This window comes from Drosophila obscura, unplaced genomic scaffold (genome assembly GCF_018151105.1).
Source record: "Drosophila obscura isolate BZ-5 IFL unplaced genomic scaffold, ASM1815110v1 contig_170, whole genome shotgun sequence".
NCBI classification, from domain to species: Eukaryota; Metazoa; Arthropoda; class Insecta; order Diptera; family Drosophilidae; genus Drosophila; species Drosophila obscura.
The window spans coordinates 236,120-257,877 of record NW_024542758.1 but is presented as its reverse complement, the minus strand read 5'-3'; the positions used below and the strand labels follow the sequence as shown (position 1 = coordinate 257,877).

Below are 21,758 nucleotides of genomic sequence, written 5' to 3'. Positions count from 1 at the left end.
TGTCATGTGCAACAGCAACAGCAGCAGCAACAACAACTGACAGCACAAACATTATCAGCAACACATGGAAGACCCACCACACACACACACAGCACACAGCACACACCATTATCCCCAATACAACCCCATGCCACAGAGAGAAAGAGCGAGAGAGAGAGAGAGAGATTGTACTCCTACGCCTTTGTATGTGTCGCGTCCTACTATTGCGTGTGTCTTTGTCTGTGTCGTCTCGCATCTCTCTCGGTAAACAAATTTTCGATACGGCTTTGATTGTTCGCATTGCGCGTCTGAGATACGGATTTCGTGTATTTCACGGTATTAAATGGGAAGCAGGTGTCTTGAATTAGTCAATGTAGCCGTAGCCCCGCCCCATTCAACATTCAACTGCTCATTTTGTCAATGATGTTAATTTGAATGGCCTTAAACTGAAGGATGTTTTTATGATGTGGGTTTTAAGAACTGCTTTGCTGGCAATCAACTAAGTTAGGGGAGTTGCTTAAGTGAATTGAATGATAGTGGCAAATAGCAATGGCTTTATTAAGTTCATCTTTCGTTGATACGCTCTTAACCTGGCTAGTTCCAAAGCCAAAATCAGGAATACCCATTATTGATTTATATTCACCAAAATTCTCATCAAATCTGTGTGGTCTTGCAGCACGCGGTAGGCAAATACCAAAAGGCAAATCAATTAATGCGATAATTGAATTGTTGTCAAATGCTATTCCTGTTGCCCATTCTGGTGGCATTCCGCTTCGATTATATTGCTGTTTTGTAGGATGTTGTTGTTGGCTGGCAGCATGCAGCTGGCAGCAATCAGGCAATGCTAATTAACGCCAAAACAAAATTGTGCTGGAGGTTGTGGCCAGACCATGCCCCATGACGGGACAGGATAAGTTGTGCTATGGACAGGTACTACTACCCGTACTCGTGCTAGTACTATTTCAGGATATTTGTTATGTAGGAGAGCACTCTGTCCATTAGGAAGTCGCCAGTCTTCCACTCTAATCAAGTCAGTTGTCATTCGGGGAGGCTGTCTACCAATAATACCCGTACTACTCTACACAGTCTCTGTGTCTCCTCTTGTGTCTCCTCTCCTGTCTCCTACTGCCACTCTAGCAATTGAATATGCAAATTGGTAGTAGCTCCTCCTCCCATCCGCTTCCAATCAGCACACACACACACCCCATCGCCCATCGCCCATCAGGCATCACCCATCGAGTGGGTGTCTCCTCCGCCGTTTGCGACCACAGAGGCAGAAAAATTCATAAAATTGTTATAAATAGTGTACTTGTTCTCCATCTCTACTCTTTGTGTGTCTTTGGCTAGCTGGGCTGGCAGTTTTTGTTAGCATTTTAAATGAAAGCATTTCCCTTTGGAACAGTTCGGACTTTGATTAGTTGAAATGTGGACAAACGGGGCAGGGTTTGGTTTGTAATTGTGGCTCAAACGACTGTCGCAAATTAAGATACATTGTCCCCACTGGTGAGGCACCCTAGAGTACCGCCTGTAACTGCTTTTTAGGTGTTCATATTTTTAAGAGAATGTTATATTATTCTCTGTAGCCGCCATCTGTGCCACAAATTTCAAATCAAAATTCTTTGAAAACCGTATGAGGTTTCCTGTTCAAAATACATAAACAGAAATCAGAATAAATCAAAATATTTACATTTGAATCATCATTTTATGGATGTTGACTTGTGGGCTCCTCAGGGGATAGACATGAACTTTTCTGTGCTTCCACATTGATTGTTTTTCTCTCGCTCGCTCTCTCTCTCTCTTGACAATGCATAAAATGTCGTTTAGTTTGTACAATTTGACAGTTAACCATTAATTTGGAAAGGAACAAGGACATACACAAAAGTGTAGAGATGGGAATTGTGTGTCTGAAGATACAGAATATGTTCAGACTGCAGAATGCAGAACTGCAGAATGCGTTTCGCCCCTTGTAGATGGCCCTGAAAGTGTCAGGGCAGGTCAAATTAAATGGTTTGTTTTCTCCTCCATCCACGTAAAAACTAGCTCATTGTGATCCTTCTCTTGTGATTTTCCCCACTCTGTGGAGGGAAATGGCATTTTCCCGTGACTCATGCACCTGCTCGTGATTCCTTCGGCTAAGAATCCTTCCCCCCCGCCATCACCGTAAGTTATGTGAGTGCATTTTTCAACCAAAGTGAAGTGCAAATATTGGCTAATGTTCCGCTTTGGGTGTAACAGCGCTCGTGCATAATCCAACTCCTCCCCGCCCTTTGTCCCGCCTCTTGTTCCACTGACATTGATTAAAGGCACTGCCGCTGAGGGCGTTTACTAAGTTTAAAGTTGACATTCCCTAGCTTTGTTACCCTTCCTTCTCGCCGGTAGGTGGATGAACAAAATTTAAAAGAAAATGGGAGCGTTTCTTGTGCTGAGTTTCAGGTTTTTTTTTTACCATAGAAACGTTGCAGTGAGTCGACTCGGGTTGGGGTGCGGCATAGAGCTTACCAGGCAGCTTTTCATAAATCAGTTTCTGGTTGATCCTCAGAGTCCCCTAGTAACCCGATATCGAGCAGACTATTCCAGCAGAGCAAATTCCACCTTAGCATGTCAAGGCTTCAGGGGTCCCCCCCCACTGTGTTTACTCTTCTTGGGGATTTGCACACTGCCTTCTACGGCTACTCCCAATAGTAGACTCCTAGTCGCTTGCGACATGCCACAAAATCAATGAGCATAAAATATTTGCCAACAACTACCGACTGGCGACCATTCAACCAACTGTCAGCACAAGTTGAACAGTTGGCAAATTTTGAAAGTGAAACTTAATACCTCGGGGACCTGCCTGGCACCGGCACCGGCACTGGCACTCGCACTCGCACTTCTGCCTTCTGTTTGCTGCATGCAACATTCGCTTGGTTTGCAACAACTGCTCGTCGGAGTCGGACAACTTCTGCTGCAGCACATATGTACGAGAGCACACGTACGGCTTCTTCCTTTTTCTGATTTTTTCATTATTATTTTTAGTTGGTTTTTACTTCGAGAGAGAATTGCTTCCTGGCCTGGCCAGCGATTTACTTAAATTACTTCTAGATATATCCGATTTCCGGAAATATGGAGATATTACTCATTTTTGGTGTAGAGAGCATTGGGGAAAGCAGTTCATGAATCATTTCGCCATCATCCTTCCCTTCCGGATCCACTGCAGTAAATAAGTAATTCCAACCTTGTGGGAATTATAGGATACTTCAGAAAGTACAAGAAAATTCTTAAATCTGGAATTCAAACAAAACAACACCTTCCTCTTCCACTGCCCCTTGCCATTCCCCTGCCACACCAAGTCGTTGGCTGCAGTGTGTGTGTGTGTGCTTAAGAACTTAAAAACTCTTGAAACCCTAACTTTGGTTTAGTTTTGTGTGGCACCGAAGATCTTTGTTGGATGTTGACTTGCGGCTGCATTAAAGTTTCTCCTAAGGTGTCGGCCAGCATCCACTGGGGCCATCCATTGGGGTCAGCAGGAGCAGGCCAAGGGATAATTCTGACAAATCGGACAAGAAGGAAGCGACGACAAAGATTGAGAAGCTTTCATTTTGTAATTTGTCGCATGTCAACACAGGGGGCGCGGCATATTATATTTGCATTAATGTGACACACTCGGAAAAGCAAAAGGGAAACAAGGGAAGGAGAGGAAAGGAAAAGAAAGGAAAAGAAAAGAATGACAGACCAGGCCAGGCCAGTATTTTCCCTTCTTAGCAAACAAAACTTTTCGTTGTGTCAAACTTACAGCTGTCCAAGCATTCGGAAAGAGAGGCTTCTGTTGCCTTTGAAAAAAGTCGGCAAATCTCCCAGAACTTTCTCACTCTCTCTCTCGTACTCTGTGTCGTATGTAAATAATAGGAAACGAGGCGGCAAAATAAAACAGCAAAAAGTTCAAACATATTTAAATTAGGCCTGAGCGCATTTTGATGATGATGGAAAGTTTTCTCTCAGCTCTCTGCCTCTGCTCTCCGCTCTCTACTCTGGTAAAAGTTTTTGCTGACAGCAATTTTGTTTTGCTTTTTGTTGCTTGTTAGTTGTGTGATGTTGTTGTAGGAATAACATGCTCCCATCATTATAACGTGAACTGCTTTATTATTAGAACTTTTTCTTGTACTTCAGCAACATTTTGTTGTTGTTTTTTTTTTGCCTCCCCCCAGAAAGAAACATTCAGAAAACTGTATTGCCTCGGAGTCAGGATTTGTTCGTTCAGGTGTCAAAGTCTCCACAGTGCGTAAGGGATTATTACTCTTTCTGAATGGAGTTGAATTCCCTTAAATAATTAAATCGATTTCGAACCACTTTAAACCTTTTCTTCAAATCGGTTACAGCAGAGATGCAATCCGCTTTTTGTTTCATCTTCAAAGTTTCGTTCCCATGACCACAAAAACACATGAGTACTGACGGATGCTCCTCTCCTGCTAACATTTAAGGTTCTGTCAAACGAAAAAGAATATTTTTGCTCTGAGTATTGCATAAGCGGCTTTTGCTTATCGACGACTGACGTTTTTCAGACCAACCAAAGGGTACATACATGCATATATGTATTGTTCCTCTATACCTGCTCGTTGTCCTTTCACAAACAATTTGACGTACGACAGTTGATGGTTGCGAAACCACAGATATCCGTAAAATGTAATCAAGGTGGACGTGGACCCCTCATCGAGTTCAGTAAAGGGAATTTAGTTGACGTTATACATTTTTTATATTGTGAAAAAGCTTCCTCAAGATACTCTTGCAGAGTTATGACTGCTATGCCCACAGATCGAACGAATATCAAGCTGCCTGTTGAGATACTCTCTTCGAAAAACATACCACCCACACTGCCAGGGTATACACAAAGAGGGGATGGTAAACTCTCTCACATACGAAATGCGATATCCTTTCAGTGCCAATGTCCTGAATAAAAAAACTTTTGTTGAATGTGGCATTGGAACGGGGAGAAGCGTGGTAGCGGCTTTTAAAAACACCAAAGCACCGCAGCACTTAATTCGCTTCCTTATCAAAACAGAGACAGCCCAGCTCCAACCACCGACTACACCCCAAAATCCTCTCCATTTTCCCCACTACTCTTCACCACTCGTGTGTCTAAAGAATACTCCTTACATCTCCATCTCCACATCTGTTCTCTGTTGTGTGTTCTCTCCACCTACCTACTTGTACAATACCTCTTCTTTTGTGCGGTCCACAACAAAAAGTTTTTTAATAAAAATATTAAATTTGCATATGTTGCTCTAGCAGTCAAAACAAGAACCCCGGACCACGAGAAAGTCGAGCAAGAGTACGAGTACCAGTACGAGTAAAACCGGATCGGGGCAGTGGCCATGGGCCATGGGCCAGAGCCAGACCAAACCAGACCAGGGCATACCTCTTGGGGTCTACCTTTTGACTGCTCCTGTGCCTGTGCCTGTGCTGCCTGTGGTGGTGGATTGGAAGGATGGAGTTCGCGTCGGAAGTGGTAACCAGTCAATAGGAAGAGGAGTGCGCTTTTATCGTTGGTTTGGTCGTTCTGTTGGACCAAAGTTTTCATTTCCCCCTGCCACTGCCACTGCCCCTGTCCGTGCCCCTGACCTGCCTTTAATATGGTTTCGTTGCTGTGTGTTTCTAGAGCCTTAAGCTCCATTGAAAAGATAAAAATTAATCTGTAGACAGACACTCAGGCCGCTTGGAAAATTGAGTTCAAGTGAGCAAAAGTCGAGATAGGTTTTTTGATTGCAAATCTGTTTAGGGAGAAGACCTCCTCTGCATACATTTTATTTATGCCCAATTAACATCGCATTTTTATGAAAATGAGAAACTCTTTAAACTCTTTCCTCCACTCCACACTCCACATGGAAGTTCAATCTTTGTTTTCAAATAAAACGAAGGCTAGGTACGAGTCCTCGTATCTATATTATTCTTTCAGTTGATTTCCACTCAAAGTATTCCAACTTTTCGCCACTAACTCTAAAAACTTTCCCCTTTGCCCCCTCTTTACCCATAGACGCTTTGTTTTCACTTCCTTTTCCCATCTTTCTTCCCTTTCTTAATTTTTGCTTTCGTTTTTTCATGTCAATGTTTTTCGGACGTAATTACACTTTGACTTTGAGCATTTTCGGAATTAAGGGTGTCGTTACATAATGTTTTTCGAGGCAGTAGGTGGCGATCCGTGTCTTGGACAGAAGGCGTACGTGGCTCTGCTTTTAAACGTCAATTTGATTGATTAAGCCTTAAGTTGCATTTTTTATTTGTTAATCAGCATTCGTTACGTCTAAAAATTCGATTTTAATTGCTTAAAGTTTATGTTTTTAATTTCCGAATTTTCTATATAGATTTTTTAGTGCATGTGCAGTAAGATTAACATTTAAGTAAGGAATTTTTATCTAGCACGCGGAGTGTTTTTTATGTTGCAGCAACAGCTACTCGTAACACCCCTCCGCAGAACCTCTTACTTGGTGCACTGATGCGGCACCAACTGGAAGACTGCCCCCGATAACAGGGGTCAAGACTTCGGGGTAATGAAACAAATGTCGTTCCTTTTTGTCAGCGTTACGCTCCAAGGGTCCCAGTGGCACCCCAGACCCCTGACACAACAACAGTCAGACTCAGACCCTATTCCCCTGCAGTTTGCATGCAGAATTAAAACAAAATAAAAAACCAAACAGAAAGTACAGTCTGTTGGAGTTGGTCGCAGATACATACAGTATATTATCAGAAGTTACGAGACGCTAACGCCTATGGAGAAAGATCAGACATTTAGTTACAAGACTATCAAAAGGACTTCAAAAATAAAAAAATACAAAATGAAAGCAGAGAATCCTATGGTCGAGTGTGAAGATTTCAACTCTTCTACGCTCCTAGAGCATTTCAGAACGAAGGTCCATTATCCGCATCATATCTTCCCTTATTCCTATCCCCAGACATTTACATAAAATTACAAATTCTTTTTGGTCTGTGCTGATGTTTTCCCTGTCGATTAATTATGCCCCAAGGAACAGACCAATTAAAAAGCATTTGCGCATGAAAAATGAAACGACATGGCACTCAAATTAATCAGAAATAGTTCCACTAATGAACTTTAGACTTTCCGCCCAGTTTTAAAGCAACGGTTAGACATATTCTTCTGCGTCCCACTTTGATCTCTGCCACTCTTAACAGCATCCTACTATAGTCCTAATCCTTAATATATTGTCGCTTTCTGGTACTTTTAAATTATGCAAAGGCAACGACTACGCCACATGCACACGAGTACTAGTACGAGTAAGGGCTTGTAGCCCAGCAGAGAGGGGACTAAGAGAGAGACGAGCCGACACAACACATGGCACTGGCACTGGCACTGGCACTTGGCTCATTTCACTGACTGGGCTGGGCAGGGCTGGGCTGTCTGCCTAAAGCCAACCGCCTAAAAGCATACAAATATCTTATTACCGGCACTTAAAAGAAGCACTAAATTTTAATGTGACAAACCCCGGAAAATATGAGAAAATCTTTCCCTTACCCGGTGGGCACTGGAACCTCCTCCAGCCCTGCAGTGTGTGTGTGTGTGTGCCTTTAGAGAAACCATAATTTAATTTCATTACGGGCAGCTGTTGCTAAGCATGGGTTCAATAAAGCAGAGGAGGGGGATAGAGAGGGTTTCCCCACTCGAGACATAGTAAATAGCAAAAAGGGGAAACCCACACAATTAGGAGTCAACAGAGCGACAGCGACGGCGACGTTGCCACAGTGGCCACTCGAGTGTAGGGAAAAGTGGCAAGTTTATTACAAAGGAGGCGCTGAATCACAGACTTGAATTATGAAAATGTCATTTTAAATCTGGATATAGTCCCAAGAAAGTCTGAGTGGCTGACGCTGGAGTGGGGAACATGACCCTCAAATGTCCTTAAGCTGTCAGAAATGAGTGTCAACGAAAGAGGGCTTGGGCAGGGGCAGAGGGTGTGAGCAAGGAATCCAGCGAAAATAAAAACAAGTGAAACATAAACGCAAATTTTTATTTTGTTATTTTCTAATCTCCGCGCTCATCGCACAATGAAATGCCCCCCTCCCATCCCATCCCATCCCATCACGTCCTGTCGCGTCTCGTCCCGTCGGGTTCCCCCGGAAAGCGATGAGATGAGGTGTACGCGTAGGCAGTACCGGAAGGAGACCTGACGGCCGCCTCTAAGTGGCAGTTTCGGCTGCTGGCCACGCGCTGTAGCAGTAGACGCCATATTGAAATTATGCCAAGAGTCTCCCCGCTTGTCTGCTCCTCCTCCACCTCCTCCTGCCACCCATTAGTATTGTCGGAATGGCTTTGCCACCTGCTGGGCGAAAGTGCTGCCCACCCCTCACACTCCCAAAGTGTGCCGCTTCACTTAAATTGATTCTGTTTATATAATTTTGTATGCGTTGACTTATTTGATGAATATTCGAGGTTAATTTTTGGTTCAACTTCATTTGTTTCATAATTTGCCCACTGACAGCTCAGCACCGACAGCACCGACAGACCCCGCAGTCTCTTCACTAATTAGATATACAGTACAGTGTTTTTCCCAATGAAAATTCAAGAAGTATATGTACATCAAATACATGTTCTGTCCGCCCACAGCTGTCATGCTCATCTTATTTATTTTCTAATTATTTATACTCGGAACTCTCCCACGTTTATGCTTTTATGCCACAGACCAGGGAGAGTATTTTATATATCGATTAATTGATTGATGAACATGTGCTATGAATAGCAGATATGCTGGTATTCAGGCAGAAGTAAATGGCAGCCTACATGGATACATTTTCGCTTGGAATGACAAAAAAAAATGTATGCAACTCGGTGATAATTCCTTGAGTTAAGGGATTAAATCATGTTTTTTGAGCATGGTGCAAGCCACAATATCAGCTCGCAAAGGCAGGCAAAGTAGCAAAGATAGAGACAAACCACTAAGCGACACACAAAGTCAGTGTCAATGCTCCACAAACGTATAGCACGTACACCACCCCGTCCATGAGTTGGAGTACGGAGTATAGCAGTCCAGAGTCCGGAGAGGGCAGAGACGATAATAATCCCATACTGCCAAAAGCAGACAAAGAAAATGGAATACCCAAAACATGTGAAAAAGATGTGTAGAAATACATACATACATATCCACATACATATGTATGGGCATACAATATACATACTCACATCGTCGTAGCGTAGGGAAAAAGCACAAAGTTTTTTGTACGGAAACGGAAATAGAATTATAAAAGCCAAGCTAAAGGCGTTTCCAGACTACAAAAAGTTATGGCCATGTAACAAGTGGGGATGGACACATAAGACAAGCAGATAAGAAAACTGATTGCCAATGGCTTAAAGCGGGGGCGGGGGGATGCTGCTGCTATACTAAAGGTGTGTGTGTGTGTGTGCAACTTTTGGCCAACTTTCTTCTCTTGCCAAGGGTAAAATTTATGAACAGTCAGCCACAAATATGGTACTGCTGAGCAGGAAACTGGGCAGACAGATGTTCGACAAAGGGGCTGGGCTGCTGATTCAAAAATAAAGTGCGATTTATGGTCATACAAATCAAAGTTTGATGCTTGAGTTGATTGCTAACAACTTCTTCTGTGTGTGTGTCGTGTCGCATTCATTTCATCCGATATGTAGACTCTGGGTGTGGCTTTTTTTAGGCGTCTATTCGAATAATGTGGCTTTACCCTTTGCTGTTCATTGGTGTTAAAAATATGTGGGATGTGCGATTAGAACTCTTTTGTATCTTGATAATTCGATTCACAAATAAAACATACCTGAAAGGTACATACATACATCGCTATTAAATTGTATAAAATTGTCTGACCAAGAGAGCAGCGGCTAGCCGCATAATATAATATATCAGAGTGCAATTTATCGAAGGGGCAAAAAAACTCGAGGGATATGGAAGAGAGAAGGATATAAAAATAGGAAAACCGACCGAGCGACCGACCAGCCAGCCAGACGGTAAAGTGATTGTCGGTTATGGCTGATGTACCGTAAGTTTAGGAAATGCTTCGCGCCAAAAGCAGCCCACAGGATGGACAGGATAGCTATTTTGATTTTATAGTACGAAGGATGGATGGAAACGTGTGGAATAAATGATATTTTGTAATCAGAACATACACACACACACACACGTACGTATTCGTACAGCACACACACGCACACACCAGTAGAAGCGACTTAAATGGAGCGTAAATTTCAAATTATGTTATAGGCTTTTAAGCTGATAAGAAAATTGTATTTTTATGCTTTTAGGGTCGAGCAAAAAGCCAAAGCAAGAAAAAGTAGCAAAAGTAGATGGACAGAGTGGAGGATGGAGAAAGAAGAAGAACTATTCAAATATTCTTGAAATTTATGAGGGATTTGTGGGAATAAACTTAGTATGCAAGGAATTTCTAGACAGTTAAATGTTGGCAAGAAGCTGATTTAATGGTTATGGCCATTAAAACAATCCTAGCACTTGCTATCTTTTATGTTATACTCATCTTAAACCACAATATTTCATCTTTCCAGATCGGACCATCAGTGAACAGGAGAGCAAGTCTGTGGTCCTTCCCTGTCCTGTTAATGAGGAAAAATGCGGCAAACTGCATTCATTGAATTGGTTCAAAGGCGACGATCGCATTGCTGCCATGCTGCTCGGCGATAGCAATGTGACGAGTGTGAATAAAGAATTTGAGGATAGGTAAGAAAATTAAGGAGTAAAAAGAGTTCCGCTTAAATCAAGCTGTAATCAAAAATCCCCTTCATCCTTTTACAGAGTAACTGTTGAACAAAATCCATACAGACTAGTTATTAAGGACTTGAAAATAGGTGATGAGGATATTTATCTATGTGATACAACATTTTTTATACCAGAAGAAACGTGTGATAACTTCAATGGCTATCGAGTGGAATTGAGAGTCTTAGGTAAGTCACCCATTTAACCATTCAACCAGTCAGTCACCCATTCAATGATCTCCAGGGAATGATCCCTGGAGCATTTTCTTGCATGTAACCAACGCTTGTAATATTTGATGTTCTTTCATATCAATTTCAATTGCTTTCTTTTTATTTGTTGTTGGTGTTTCTTGCTTTCATTTTTAATCAAACCCTTATACCTGTACAAATTAAGATACAAATGCATGAGAATTGAATTTAAAACTAAAACCAAGCAAAAAAAAAAAAATTTTGTACAGAGGTGCATGTGTGCTCCGATTTGGAATTGTTTATAAGGCTTATTGTGCTTGTCCCCTAATCGCGAGATATACATATATCTAATTTTACACGCATTTCTCCTGTTAATATAACCCCATAGTCTTGTGTACGTTATTGTTCTATCGTGCGAAATTTGATGATTGATCATTTCGAATTGCAACCCCAACCGACTTTACCCTTAACCGCTCTCTTCTCTCTCTTTCTTTACTTTTTCCAAAAAAACATTTGAACGTGTCAAAACTCATGAAAATATTTTCTCTTAACTGATTGTTCTTTTCGAAAAAATATCCCACAAAATAAATGAAAAACGCTCGTCAACATCGACATGGAAAATCCTCCCCCCTATAATACGTACATACCATCCTATAACACACACACACACACACTACATACAACCATATACATATACATGCATCGTTATCTAATACTCAACCTAACAAAATTCGCAAAATTCCATGACAATAAAAAAATTTTGAAATTCAACCAAAAAAAATTCTTGACACATCACGATCTGCTTCACATCACAACCCATCGGCACCAAAACCGACACACAAAAAAATACAACTACTACCGTGTACTCACCCACCAAAAAAAAAAAACAAACAAATTTGTTTTTTCCTCTTCAATATTGTGTGCAATGTTTACCTGCAAAACTGAAAACCGAAAACCGAAAAACTAAAACCCAATATGTGGAACTCAACTTAAAAACAATTTAAATTTAAACTTCATTCGAAATATGTTTGCAAAACTAAACTCGATATTTAAAAACATCCAACGCATTGCTATTAAAACATTTAAAAAACAAATCGAACAAAATACGAAAAAAAAACCAACCTACAAAACGTTTGGCTATGATATCTACGTGCTAACAACGTAGAAAACATTGGTAAATTAAACTCATAAATTATCATTAATACCTTTATCGATGGTTTCTCTTTAGTTATAACCTTAAGCAAGAACAAGAATCTCAATGAGCATATTGAAGAGAAAATAACCTAGTTTTATTCTTTATGCTTGAGAAGTATCGTTTTATCTTAACATATTTTTTTGGAATTTTATGGATTATTATTTCTAGGCCATAGGCCTGGTTTTTTATTTAAATAAATTCATTTTTTTAGAGTCTTGTTCTAGGATTTGTCTTGTTTTATTTTTTTTTCATATTTCATTTAATTCATTTTGAATATTTATTCATTTTTTATTTAATGTTAATTTAAAAACTTATTCAGTTTTTGGGGGATATTGCTATAATTTTTTGGATGCAAACCAAAGACCAAAATAATATGATTTATTAAAACACGAATTCAACAATTTCTACCTTTCAAATAATTGAACAACACTCACACCCAAAACCGAAACACCTACGCACAAAACACACCGACACAAAACCGAATACCAACCGAAAAACACCTCTACATATATGTATGTCGGATTTTCGAACACTGACCGATGTCGGCCCTGCAGTGCCACCCACTGAGGTTGTGATTTTGGATGCAAAGGGCGATCGCATCGAGAACGGCAGCGTGGTGGGTCCCATGCAGGAGCGCCAGGCCCTGAAGGCCACATGCACCGTGAAGAACACCCGACCCCAGCCAGATGTCGGCTGGTTCCGTGGCACCAAGCGCCTGGCAACGTGTGAGTACAAAAAAAAAATTCCCTCCATTTATCCATTCCTAAGAGAAACTCCAAACCCCACAAGTGGCAGCATGACAACTCCTTGAAAAAGGTAGCGGGGCGAACAGTTTTTGGCTTCCAGATCATAGTCGTAAAAGCAACCGAAGCGCGTTTATTGATTTCCAGGACGGAGACCAGAGCTAAGTAGCCAATTTGATGCATAAGCCTTCGAACCAACTAAAGTCTCTGTGGGTCTGTGAGTCCGTGAGTCCATGGATCCGTGGGTGGGTTTACGATGCGCCACAAAGTTTAATGCAGTGACTGACATCGACGACGACGACTGACGAGTGGCTATAAAGAGCGGCCCTGGCTGGGATTTGAGTGCTCTCCGCCCTGATTCGTATCAGTTTGCATATGGAATAGGAATAGCCATAGCAAACCGCGCTCAGCTCATAAAAATGCTACGTCCTTTTATTGTGAAGCATAAACGTAAAGTTAGAGGCAATTTTGTTAAATTTTTAAGTACACGGCACTAGAACGAGAGATTTAAATAAATCTACCGGACCAGCCCCTCAAAATTAAACCAGGTTAAAGTAGGGTTATTTATACGAGTATGCATATACTTTTAAGCCCAAGTAGTCTTGGGCTAAAGACTAAAAGAAAATCCTCTCGAATTTCAGTATATTTATCATTATTATCCCAAAACGGACATTTAATGTTTAACAACCTTTAGCCAAATACTCTTAAGACATGTCAGGATTCCCATTAAATTATTTTCATTGTTTTCACTGGATGTAGAATACTTTCTTAATGCTCCTTTTGCCCATCCACAGACTCTCCCACTCACGATTTGAACGAAGGCCTCTATACTTCGACACTGGAGTTGGACTGGCAATTATCCCGTGAGGATCTGGCTCAGGACATTGAATGTCGCGTGGAATCAGCGGCGGTAAAGTCAGCGATTGTTACCAAATTTAGCGTGGACTTGCAAGGTAATGTTAAATCGAAAGTCTAGTCTAAATGGCGAAAAAAACTAAAGCCTGAATAACTCAACGACCTAAACGTTGTTGAACCTCCTTCAGGAATTACATTAAAAAGTAGTCCAATTTGTTGATAGAAAGGACTTTTGATTCCTAAACCCAAATGCAAATTGCCTTTATTATCGTTTCGTTTCGTTTCGTTTATAAAAGAGCCAAGCCGGAAAATGTAGAATCCTTGCACCGGAAGTACCGACAAAAGCCAATTACAATGGCAGACATTTGAAGCAATTTACTAAAGTAACTTCTGAATATTACTCTTACTCCACAGTGCCCCCAAAGAGCATACTCATCAAGGGAGTGGAACATCATACGGTTCAGGGCAGCAAAGTAGTGCTACAATGTGACGTAAGTATAGAGAATTTAATGCAGGGAATAAAAGTATAAAGGGAATTTTATATTAAATGGAGAACTTAATGAAAAATAGATTTTCCAGCAGTGTATAAAAAAGTCGAGAGCCACCTGTAAGCGTGTTAGCATCGCATCGTTAGCATCACATTCAAGCAATTGATAACAATTAACTGCCAATTATTGTACGATTTTCAATATGGCCTTATGTCGACTAGGGCTTGCTCACTGGCCTTAACTGGAGCAACAAACCCACCCTCACCCCCACCACCACCGGCAAGGCAAGGCAACTACTCGTACTTTTCCGGTATTCTGGTGTTCTGACGTGTGTGCCTTTTACCTTCGACAAGGCATTGTCACAGGCCTCGTAAGGACTTCCGCCATTTTACATGATTTCGTTGTCCTCTGTTCGAGTATAAGCATTTTTCGTTGCATTTTATCGAAGGAGTCGAGCAATTTTGTAGCGACAGGAGCTGGTGGTAGGGAAATATACTAGTAGGCAGCTAGAGAAGGCTTCTCGGCGCTGCAAAATTATACAAAATTGTATATTGATTGCGTATTATGTTTTAATGGAATTTTGTGCAATCGCTTTTTGCCTCCTCTATGCCAATCCCATCAAGGTACTGCAGAGTGTAGTCGAATGTGTGTATGGGGAAATATGCACTTGTTGTCTAATGGAAATATAATAACATACATAGTATGTTTAGGGCGGGTTAAATGGGCATATGTCGACAAGTTGTGAACAGTTTTCAATGCTTTAATAGATTTACGGGGCTCGCCCTGCTGTTAACCTCACCTGGTACAATGCAACATCGACTATAAGTCCAGAGGAGAATGACTTAACCGAGATACGAACAAAAGCGGTAAGTGAATTTGACTCAATCTTTCGGGCAATCTTTAATTAAATTGATTTATTACAGTTCGAGAAGGAGGATGGCACCTATCACACACAATCAGAGCTCGTCTTTAATGCCTCTCGCTTTGAGAATGATCGTGTTTTCAAATGTGAGGCTGAGAATATCGTACTACAAATCAACAGAGAGAAGCCGATATCATCGACCAAAACATTGGAAGTGTTGTGTAAGTAGTAGAGGGATCATCAACAATCAACAATGGAAATATTCAAACAACTTTTGTGCTCCCAAACAGATCCTCCTGTTGTCAGGGTCAGTCCGCCTGAAATGGTCACAAATACCAGTGAAATAGTCCTCCTGAATTGTGAATATTTCGCCAATCCGGCATCTTTAACCCAAGTTGTGTGGTAAGTAAATAATCCCCCAAAGAAAGTGTGACTTGGAAATTAAATGCAAAGAAATTGAAATTCATTTCAAGTCCCTCAGCAAATACTTACTTATGAGGCAGAGATGAAATTAAGCTAACAAACAGACGAGACAGACGTCTACTCTGTCCCTGTCCCTGTTCCTGTCCCGGTCTCTGACTCTGTCCTCGACTGCTTAAAGTCGTGTGTGTCCTGTGTGCTGAGAGCCCCCCAAGGCAGGACCTGACGCGCCATACATGTGTCTGACCTAGGTGTAAGCTGCATTCAGGGGACATTCAAAGGGTTGGCAATCTCTGACTCTGACAGCGATGGGGAAGAACGAACGGCTGTATCCAGGACTCAATTTAACTACAATTTCCACAGTAAACAAAAATCTAATTAAAAACAAATACAAAAGCAAATTGACAGCAGTACACCGTGGCGCAAGAATGAATGATTCTGGTACGGGAGGGTAGGGGAGGTAGGCGAGGTAGGGGAGTCAAACGGACGGACACCGCCAGGGTTAAGGTGCGTGCGGTGCGAACCGCATTCTGTTTAGACAAGTGCGCACGGCGTGGCGTATCTCCTCTCCGAGGACCTCATCGCTCTCCCTCGGTATTCCCCCGCCCCATCATCGCACGCGGTCCATTCCCACTGCGAGGATGCATTCAGCAGCTGAAAATCAAAACGGAAAATGCGTAATGTGAATTTAGATCGAATCCTGCCGGGGTTGACGATGTCCTACTCTCCGTGAATTCGAATTGGGCGAGACTCAACCAACCAATTTTCGGCATACGTTTTAAATTAAACAAGATGTTGGACTGATAGATCCATTTTTCAAATTGATCCACGTGCCCCTGCCAGTAGCAGAGCCACACAGATTAATCAGCAAAATCATAGCGGGATAAGTAAGCTTTCGTGACCAAAACACGCGGACAGGGACGTGGCTAACGAGCTCCGCTCCGCTCCGCGAATTTCATCGGCCAAATGCCAGACATATTTTCGCGAATGCAGCGCATCACTTCATTTCACGGCACGCAAATTGCAATTTTTGGTGATATTCGAGATGCGAGATTGGAGATGGGAATCCGCCTGCACACGCAGAATCCTCCCAACACCACGATGAATGTACGATGATTATATGCGTTCTGCATATTGAATTTGTCAAATCTGAAACTCAAAAGATATGCGTTTCGTTCCCTCTCCCGCCAGCGTATGCTAGTATGCTAGTGGAGTCGGTCGCTCGACCTCTGCCTTCCACTTTGGGGCAAAATATCTAGAGCACAAAACTGTCAGAAAAACACACGCTTCTAATTAGTGAAAGAGAGAGTGAGAGAGTGAGAGAGTGAAGCGGGCTGGGGTAGATGGGTATGGGTGAGCCTCGCGTTTATGATGAATGGGGATGGTACTGGGGTACTGTGCTGCCTGCCACCAGACTTAAACACACTCGTCGTCGTCCTCGTCGTCGTCCTCGTCGTCATCTGTGGCAAGTGGCTCCATTCTCCATGCCATGCCACATGTACCACATGTAATTTCGCAACTGAGAAATTACACAGTAAATGAATAGAGTGACGTGCACCCACCACCCACCATCCACCATCCACCACCCACGAGATGTGGGCAGAAGGCATATATTTCATTTACGTCGCTGCGCTGCCTGCCGTTTGTGTGTGCATTTAAGGGGTTTTCATGTTTGTTTTTCATGTGAGCGGAAAGTGCAAAGAATTTGCCACCAGCCAGAGTAGGAGTAGGCGGAAAACTTAATTTAAATAGTGATTTTTCATCTGGAATTCGTTGCCATCCTAGGATTTAGGAGGATTTCACTGCGCATTTCACTGCTGATGAAACGTTTTATGGGAAGTTTTCATAACAAAATTGCTTTCGTTATCCTACTTTCAGGTATCGCAATGGCGACATTGTCAATGTGAATGATACGGATCACTATCAGGGCGGCAATTCGGAAAATGTGGCTCTGGTTATCAAGGCCACCGATAAGGAAGACGTTGGCAACTATTCGTGCCAGCTATCGAATGCGATTGGCAAAGGCATATCGGAGCAGCAAATTGATCTTGATGTCCAGTGTAAGAGAAGCTCTAAGTCTACACGAAGAGAATGTATTGCTTAGACAATGTTTATTTGAACAGATGTGCCCGTTGTGGAGGTGCTAATGATACCCGAGGGACCTGTGAAGGAAAGCGACGAGTCGAACGTGACCCTCTTTTGCAATATTTTAGAGGCTAATCCTTCAGTACTCACGAAGGTGCGTTGGTACGCCAATGCCACGTTGCTTAAAGAGCTGCCCGACTGCGAGGAAACTAGAGTAAGTCCAAGACACCATCCATTAGCCATTTGAATTTATTACTAGTTTATTGTGCGTCTATTTTAAAGGAGGATCTCTGCCATATTGATCCCAGCAAACTGTTGCTGGAGAGCATTGGACGTGGATTTTTCTACAATTACTCCTGCGAGGGCTTCAATGCTGCTGGCTGGGGTCCACGCAGCGAAGAGAAAGAGCTAATGGTGGGTTCAATCGACCCCCCTCTTTTATTTTGTATTTTATTTCCCTCTCTCTCTCACCCACTCTCTCTGTCAGGTACATTACGAGCCAGGACCTGCTACGCTTACCCACTTCCCCCTCGTTGCTGTGAAAAAGAAGAGCGTCATCTTCTCTTGCTCTGTGGACGATCCGGGCTATCCGGAATCGAATAGGTTTGTAGCAACACAGCCACCACCAGCCAACAACAAGAATCACAACAAAAAACTCACAACCAAATCAACCCACAACCACATAATCCAACACCACTAATCGCCTACCACACCGTCCAAGCACTGCAGCCGCACGAGGCTGACCTGGCCTTTGAGGCGCTGCTGTTGCAAAGGCAGCAAGAGCTGCAGCTGCAGCTGCAACCACCATCATCATCAAGAACATTAACAAGCAGCGACGCATCCGCATCTGCATCTGCATTCGCATTCGCATCCGCATCCGTATCCCGACCCGCAGTCCATGAAATTAAAGAAACTCACGCTCTAATTGATTTAAATCTGAATCATTCCCTTTGTACACTACTCACGCTCACCACCTACACGCCACAATCGCAAATCTTGACCCTATACACGGGGGCCCAACAACCGACATCATCCTCGTCCTCGCCCTCGTCCTATGCACTCTACCGCAAAATGGGCAAATTTACGTTTGTCGCTCAAATGGTTCTGCAACCCAACAGATATCGTTGGCTGCGAGGCGGTCGCGGTCCGCTGCAGGACATTGTCACCAGGGACTGGACGGTGGAACCTGTTGGCCTCGACAGCCGTACCAACTATTCCTGCTATGCGTACAACGAGGGCGGCAAGGGCGTAATGGCCACAGTCAATTTGGAGGTGCACGCACCGCCATTTTTCATCAAGAACCTGCCACAGTATACGGGTGTGCTGCACACCACCCGCAATGCCAATCTAACCTGTCGCATTGAGTGCGTTCCGCGCTGTGAGATATCCTGGCAGAAGGATGGCAAACCCATTGAGAAGAACGATACCCGCTACTTTGTCAAGGAGAAGTATATGGATGCCTCACCGGCAACGGGCGACTTTGAGAGCATGCTATCGGTTTTGGTAAGTCGAAACATCTGATTGAAAATGAGCTTGCAGTTTCGAATTTCGTAGCAATTAGTTGTCGGATTCACATAATAAATGGAATCAATCGCAAATTGTATTCGAATTGTGTTCATACGCGTGTATATCCGATTACCAAATCAAAAAGTATCTTGTGCAAATTGTTACCACTGTCTGACATATTGTGTTGTGTTCCTCTAATCGATTGCAGCACTTTAACCTGTCAAATTGGCCAAATTCGAAATTCGATATCTTGGCAGACAATGCGAACTACAAATGCGTCTCGACGAACAATTCCGTGGGACCTGGCATCAATGGTGACACCTATTTGAACATTGAATGTGAGTAAAAGTCGAGCGCAAAAGATGGATTTATATTTACAGTTTATATATCTCTTTGATGTGATAGATGCTCCCATCAATACGACCGTTGCAAATACCACTGTCTATGTGCAGGAAGGTACCACACCAGATCAGGTCATATGCCAATCATTTGGCAAACCAGGTCAGTATTTTGGCCATGCAATGCAATGCCTAGGAGTGCATATATTTACTCAATTTGTGACTTTTAGAACCTTCGTATGAATGGCGTTTCAAGGACAAAACGATAAGGGGCAAAACACTGATCATCAATACTCCTATGCAACGCAACGACAGTGGCACCTACACCTGTCTGGCCTTCAACAAGCATGGCAAGAGCACGGCCGAAACAGTCATCGATGTGCAGTGTAAGTATAAAATAATTACTATATATGCATATTTTGACTGTTCATTAATCGTATTATTCTGTTTGATTTCATATTGATTTTAGTCAAACCGCGCTGTGAAATTGAGAGACGTGAGATCGACGATCAGGATACACTGATTTGCACAGCATTCGGAAACCCTGTGGAGGTATGCAATCTCCTCACTTTTCTCATAATATTCTAATACTATTTGTGGTTCTGGTAACTGTCAAAGTTTACCTCTCAGTCGCGGGGTTTGGTTTTGGGTTTGGTAGCAACTTGCAAACATTTTAAAATTCGCATTTAACCATGTGCCGCATAAATCAGAGCAGCATTTCTGCTCGGAATTATTTTCACTTCGTTTTTTTCGATTGGCTCTTTTTTCCTGCAACTCTGAAATTGCATTTCCTCCGCCATCGTTACCGTTACTAGAGTTGTGGCGGTGCCACACCGTGGCAATTTAAGAAGTACGTGAATAAGCGAAGGAGAAATATAAGGGAGAAGAAAACACTGAAATTTATAGCCACGCATATAAGCCAAGAACCGCAGAGAGACGCCCACGGAAAGTACGTGGATGTATGCACACAGCGGTCGGAGGTGAGGAGTCAGTCGGTTGAAATTATTTGATTGGAAATTATTCAACGAGCGACAAGATGAAAATTCAATAACCCAACCAGCCATCGATTAAATGGGGAAAAGGAATCAACATGAACTTAAAACAGATTTAATTAAAAACATATATAACTAAAAAGGAGCATGGGATGTACAATGAATATGTTTTCTTCCATTTTTCTATATTTTCAGGCTGACTTTTCATGGTCAATTAAGGCGGAAAATGAAACTGTGGAATATTTGGGCAGCGGCGATGAGAAAGCGCACGCGGACAAGAGCTTTTATGTCCTGCAGGAAGACTATGCCATTGCCAGGACCTACAGATGCGTGGCCAATAATACGGTCGGGTCGAGTGCATTCTGTGAAATCGAAGTTGCTGGTAAGTAATATTCACTGTAACTTGTCGAACAACAATCTTTTTACTGCCATGTCGCTGCGCTTCAACACCAAAAAAAAGCCCTTTAAATCTGACGAATATTTCTATAAACTAATGCTACATTTAACAAAATATTCTTAAGAAGTTCTTAATATGAAAAAGGTATTTTTTTTACTCTGAGAAGAGAATCGATTCTGATGAAATTTCCGTTTTTTAACCACTAAAAGTCTAAATAAATATTGGTCGCCTTTGTGGGCTAATATTTGTAATTGGTTCATAATTTAAGACACAAAAATAGTTAAGATTGCCGAAAAAAAATACAGCATATATTTCGTCTCCTGCTTAATCAGATGCTGCTCAAAACACATATTCATTTCATTCCAAAAATATTTCAATCGGCCTAAATATCTTTCAAGTTTCTACAGCAAAATTTGCAAAATATTTTTTATTTATTATCTTGACAGCTGGTTCAGCGCTTTTTATTTGGTGGCAAGGTAAAGGCCGAAGCATAGATCCATTTGTTATTTGTTGAACACAGAAACCTCCATTAATGCTTTAAGTATTCTCATTATACGGTTCAATGAACCCCAAAGTATGCTACAATTTTACTAAAAACTCTCTTTGATTATGCTGTTTTTTTCTTTTGCCATATTTTTACTCCCAAAATTGTGTGTAATCCCCTCTCATGCTAAACACTAACTGAATGCTTTCTATCGAAATAGTGCGCCCAAAGAGTAAGTAAATCCATATTGAACACCATTTAATTTTCATTTGTAGAGAGTGTCCCATTAGTTCAGTTAGAAATCTGTCGCATCGCTAACTGTTTGCTGGCGGCCTTGTTAGGCACGGAATATGAGGGGGAGAAATCCTACCGATGTGGTCACAGACTTATTCATATGTTCGGATGATAATCATCTGAGTTATGTGCGATATATGTATAGTAGAAGACAATGAAAGACAACTAAAGCACATGTTGTCAGGGCACATGTGAAGAGCAGGGAGTTTGGTTCTCAAAG

At 42.1% G+C, this 21,758-nt stretch overlaps 1 protein-coding gene across 17 annotated transcripts in view; it reads left to right on the top strand.

The window, feature by feature from the left end:
* Positions 1-21,758, top strand: part of LOC111077461 (hemicentin-1) — a 145,716-nt gene that overhangs the window by 112,080 nt on the left and 11,878 nt on the right. For 8 of the 17 annotated variants that reach the window (XM_041592192.1, XM_041592195.1, XM_041592184.1 and 5 more), the window contains 20 exons: positions 10,484-10,655; positions 10,731-10,879; positions 12,045-12,053; positions 12,629-12,799; positions 13,612-13,770; positions 14,087-14,163; positions 14,928-15,026; positions 15,084-15,243; positions 15,313-15,424; positions 17,321-17,502; positions 17,566-17,741; positions 17,810-17,941; positions 18,015-18,130; positions 18,646-19,030; positions 19,242-19,371; positions 19,439-19,534; positions 19,602-19,757; positions 19,841-19,923; positions 20,559-20,745; positions 21,207-21,236. In XM_041592192.1, the coding sequence (XP_041448126.1) occupies positions 10,484-10,655; positions 10,731-10,879; positions 12,045-12,053; positions 12,629-12,799; positions 13,612-13,770; positions 14,087-14,163; positions 14,928-15,026; positions 15,084-15,243; positions 15,313-15,424; positions 17,321-17,502; positions 17,566-17,741; positions 17,810-17,941; positions 18,015-18,130; positions 18,646-19,030; positions 19,242-19,371; positions 19,439-19,534; positions 19,602-19,757; positions 19,841-19,923; positions 20,559-20,745; positions 21,207-21,236 (2,781 nt within the window). Of the gene's footprint in view, positions 1-10,483; positions 10,656-10,730; positions 10,880-12,044; positions 12,054-12,628; positions 12,800-13,611; positions 13,771-14,086; positions 14,164-14,927; positions 15,027-15,083; positions 15,244-15,312; positions 15,425-17,320; positions 17,503-17,565; positions 17,742-17,809; positions 17,942-18,014; positions 18,131-18,645; positions 19,031-19,241; positions 19,372-19,438; positions 19,535-19,601; positions 19,758-19,840; positions 19,924-20,558; positions 20,746-21,206; positions 21,237-21,464; positions 21,477-21,758 lie in introns of all 17 variants that reach the window. The other 9 variants (XM_041592197.1, XM_041592194.1, XM_041592190.1 and 6 more) reach the window with 5 other exon arrangements.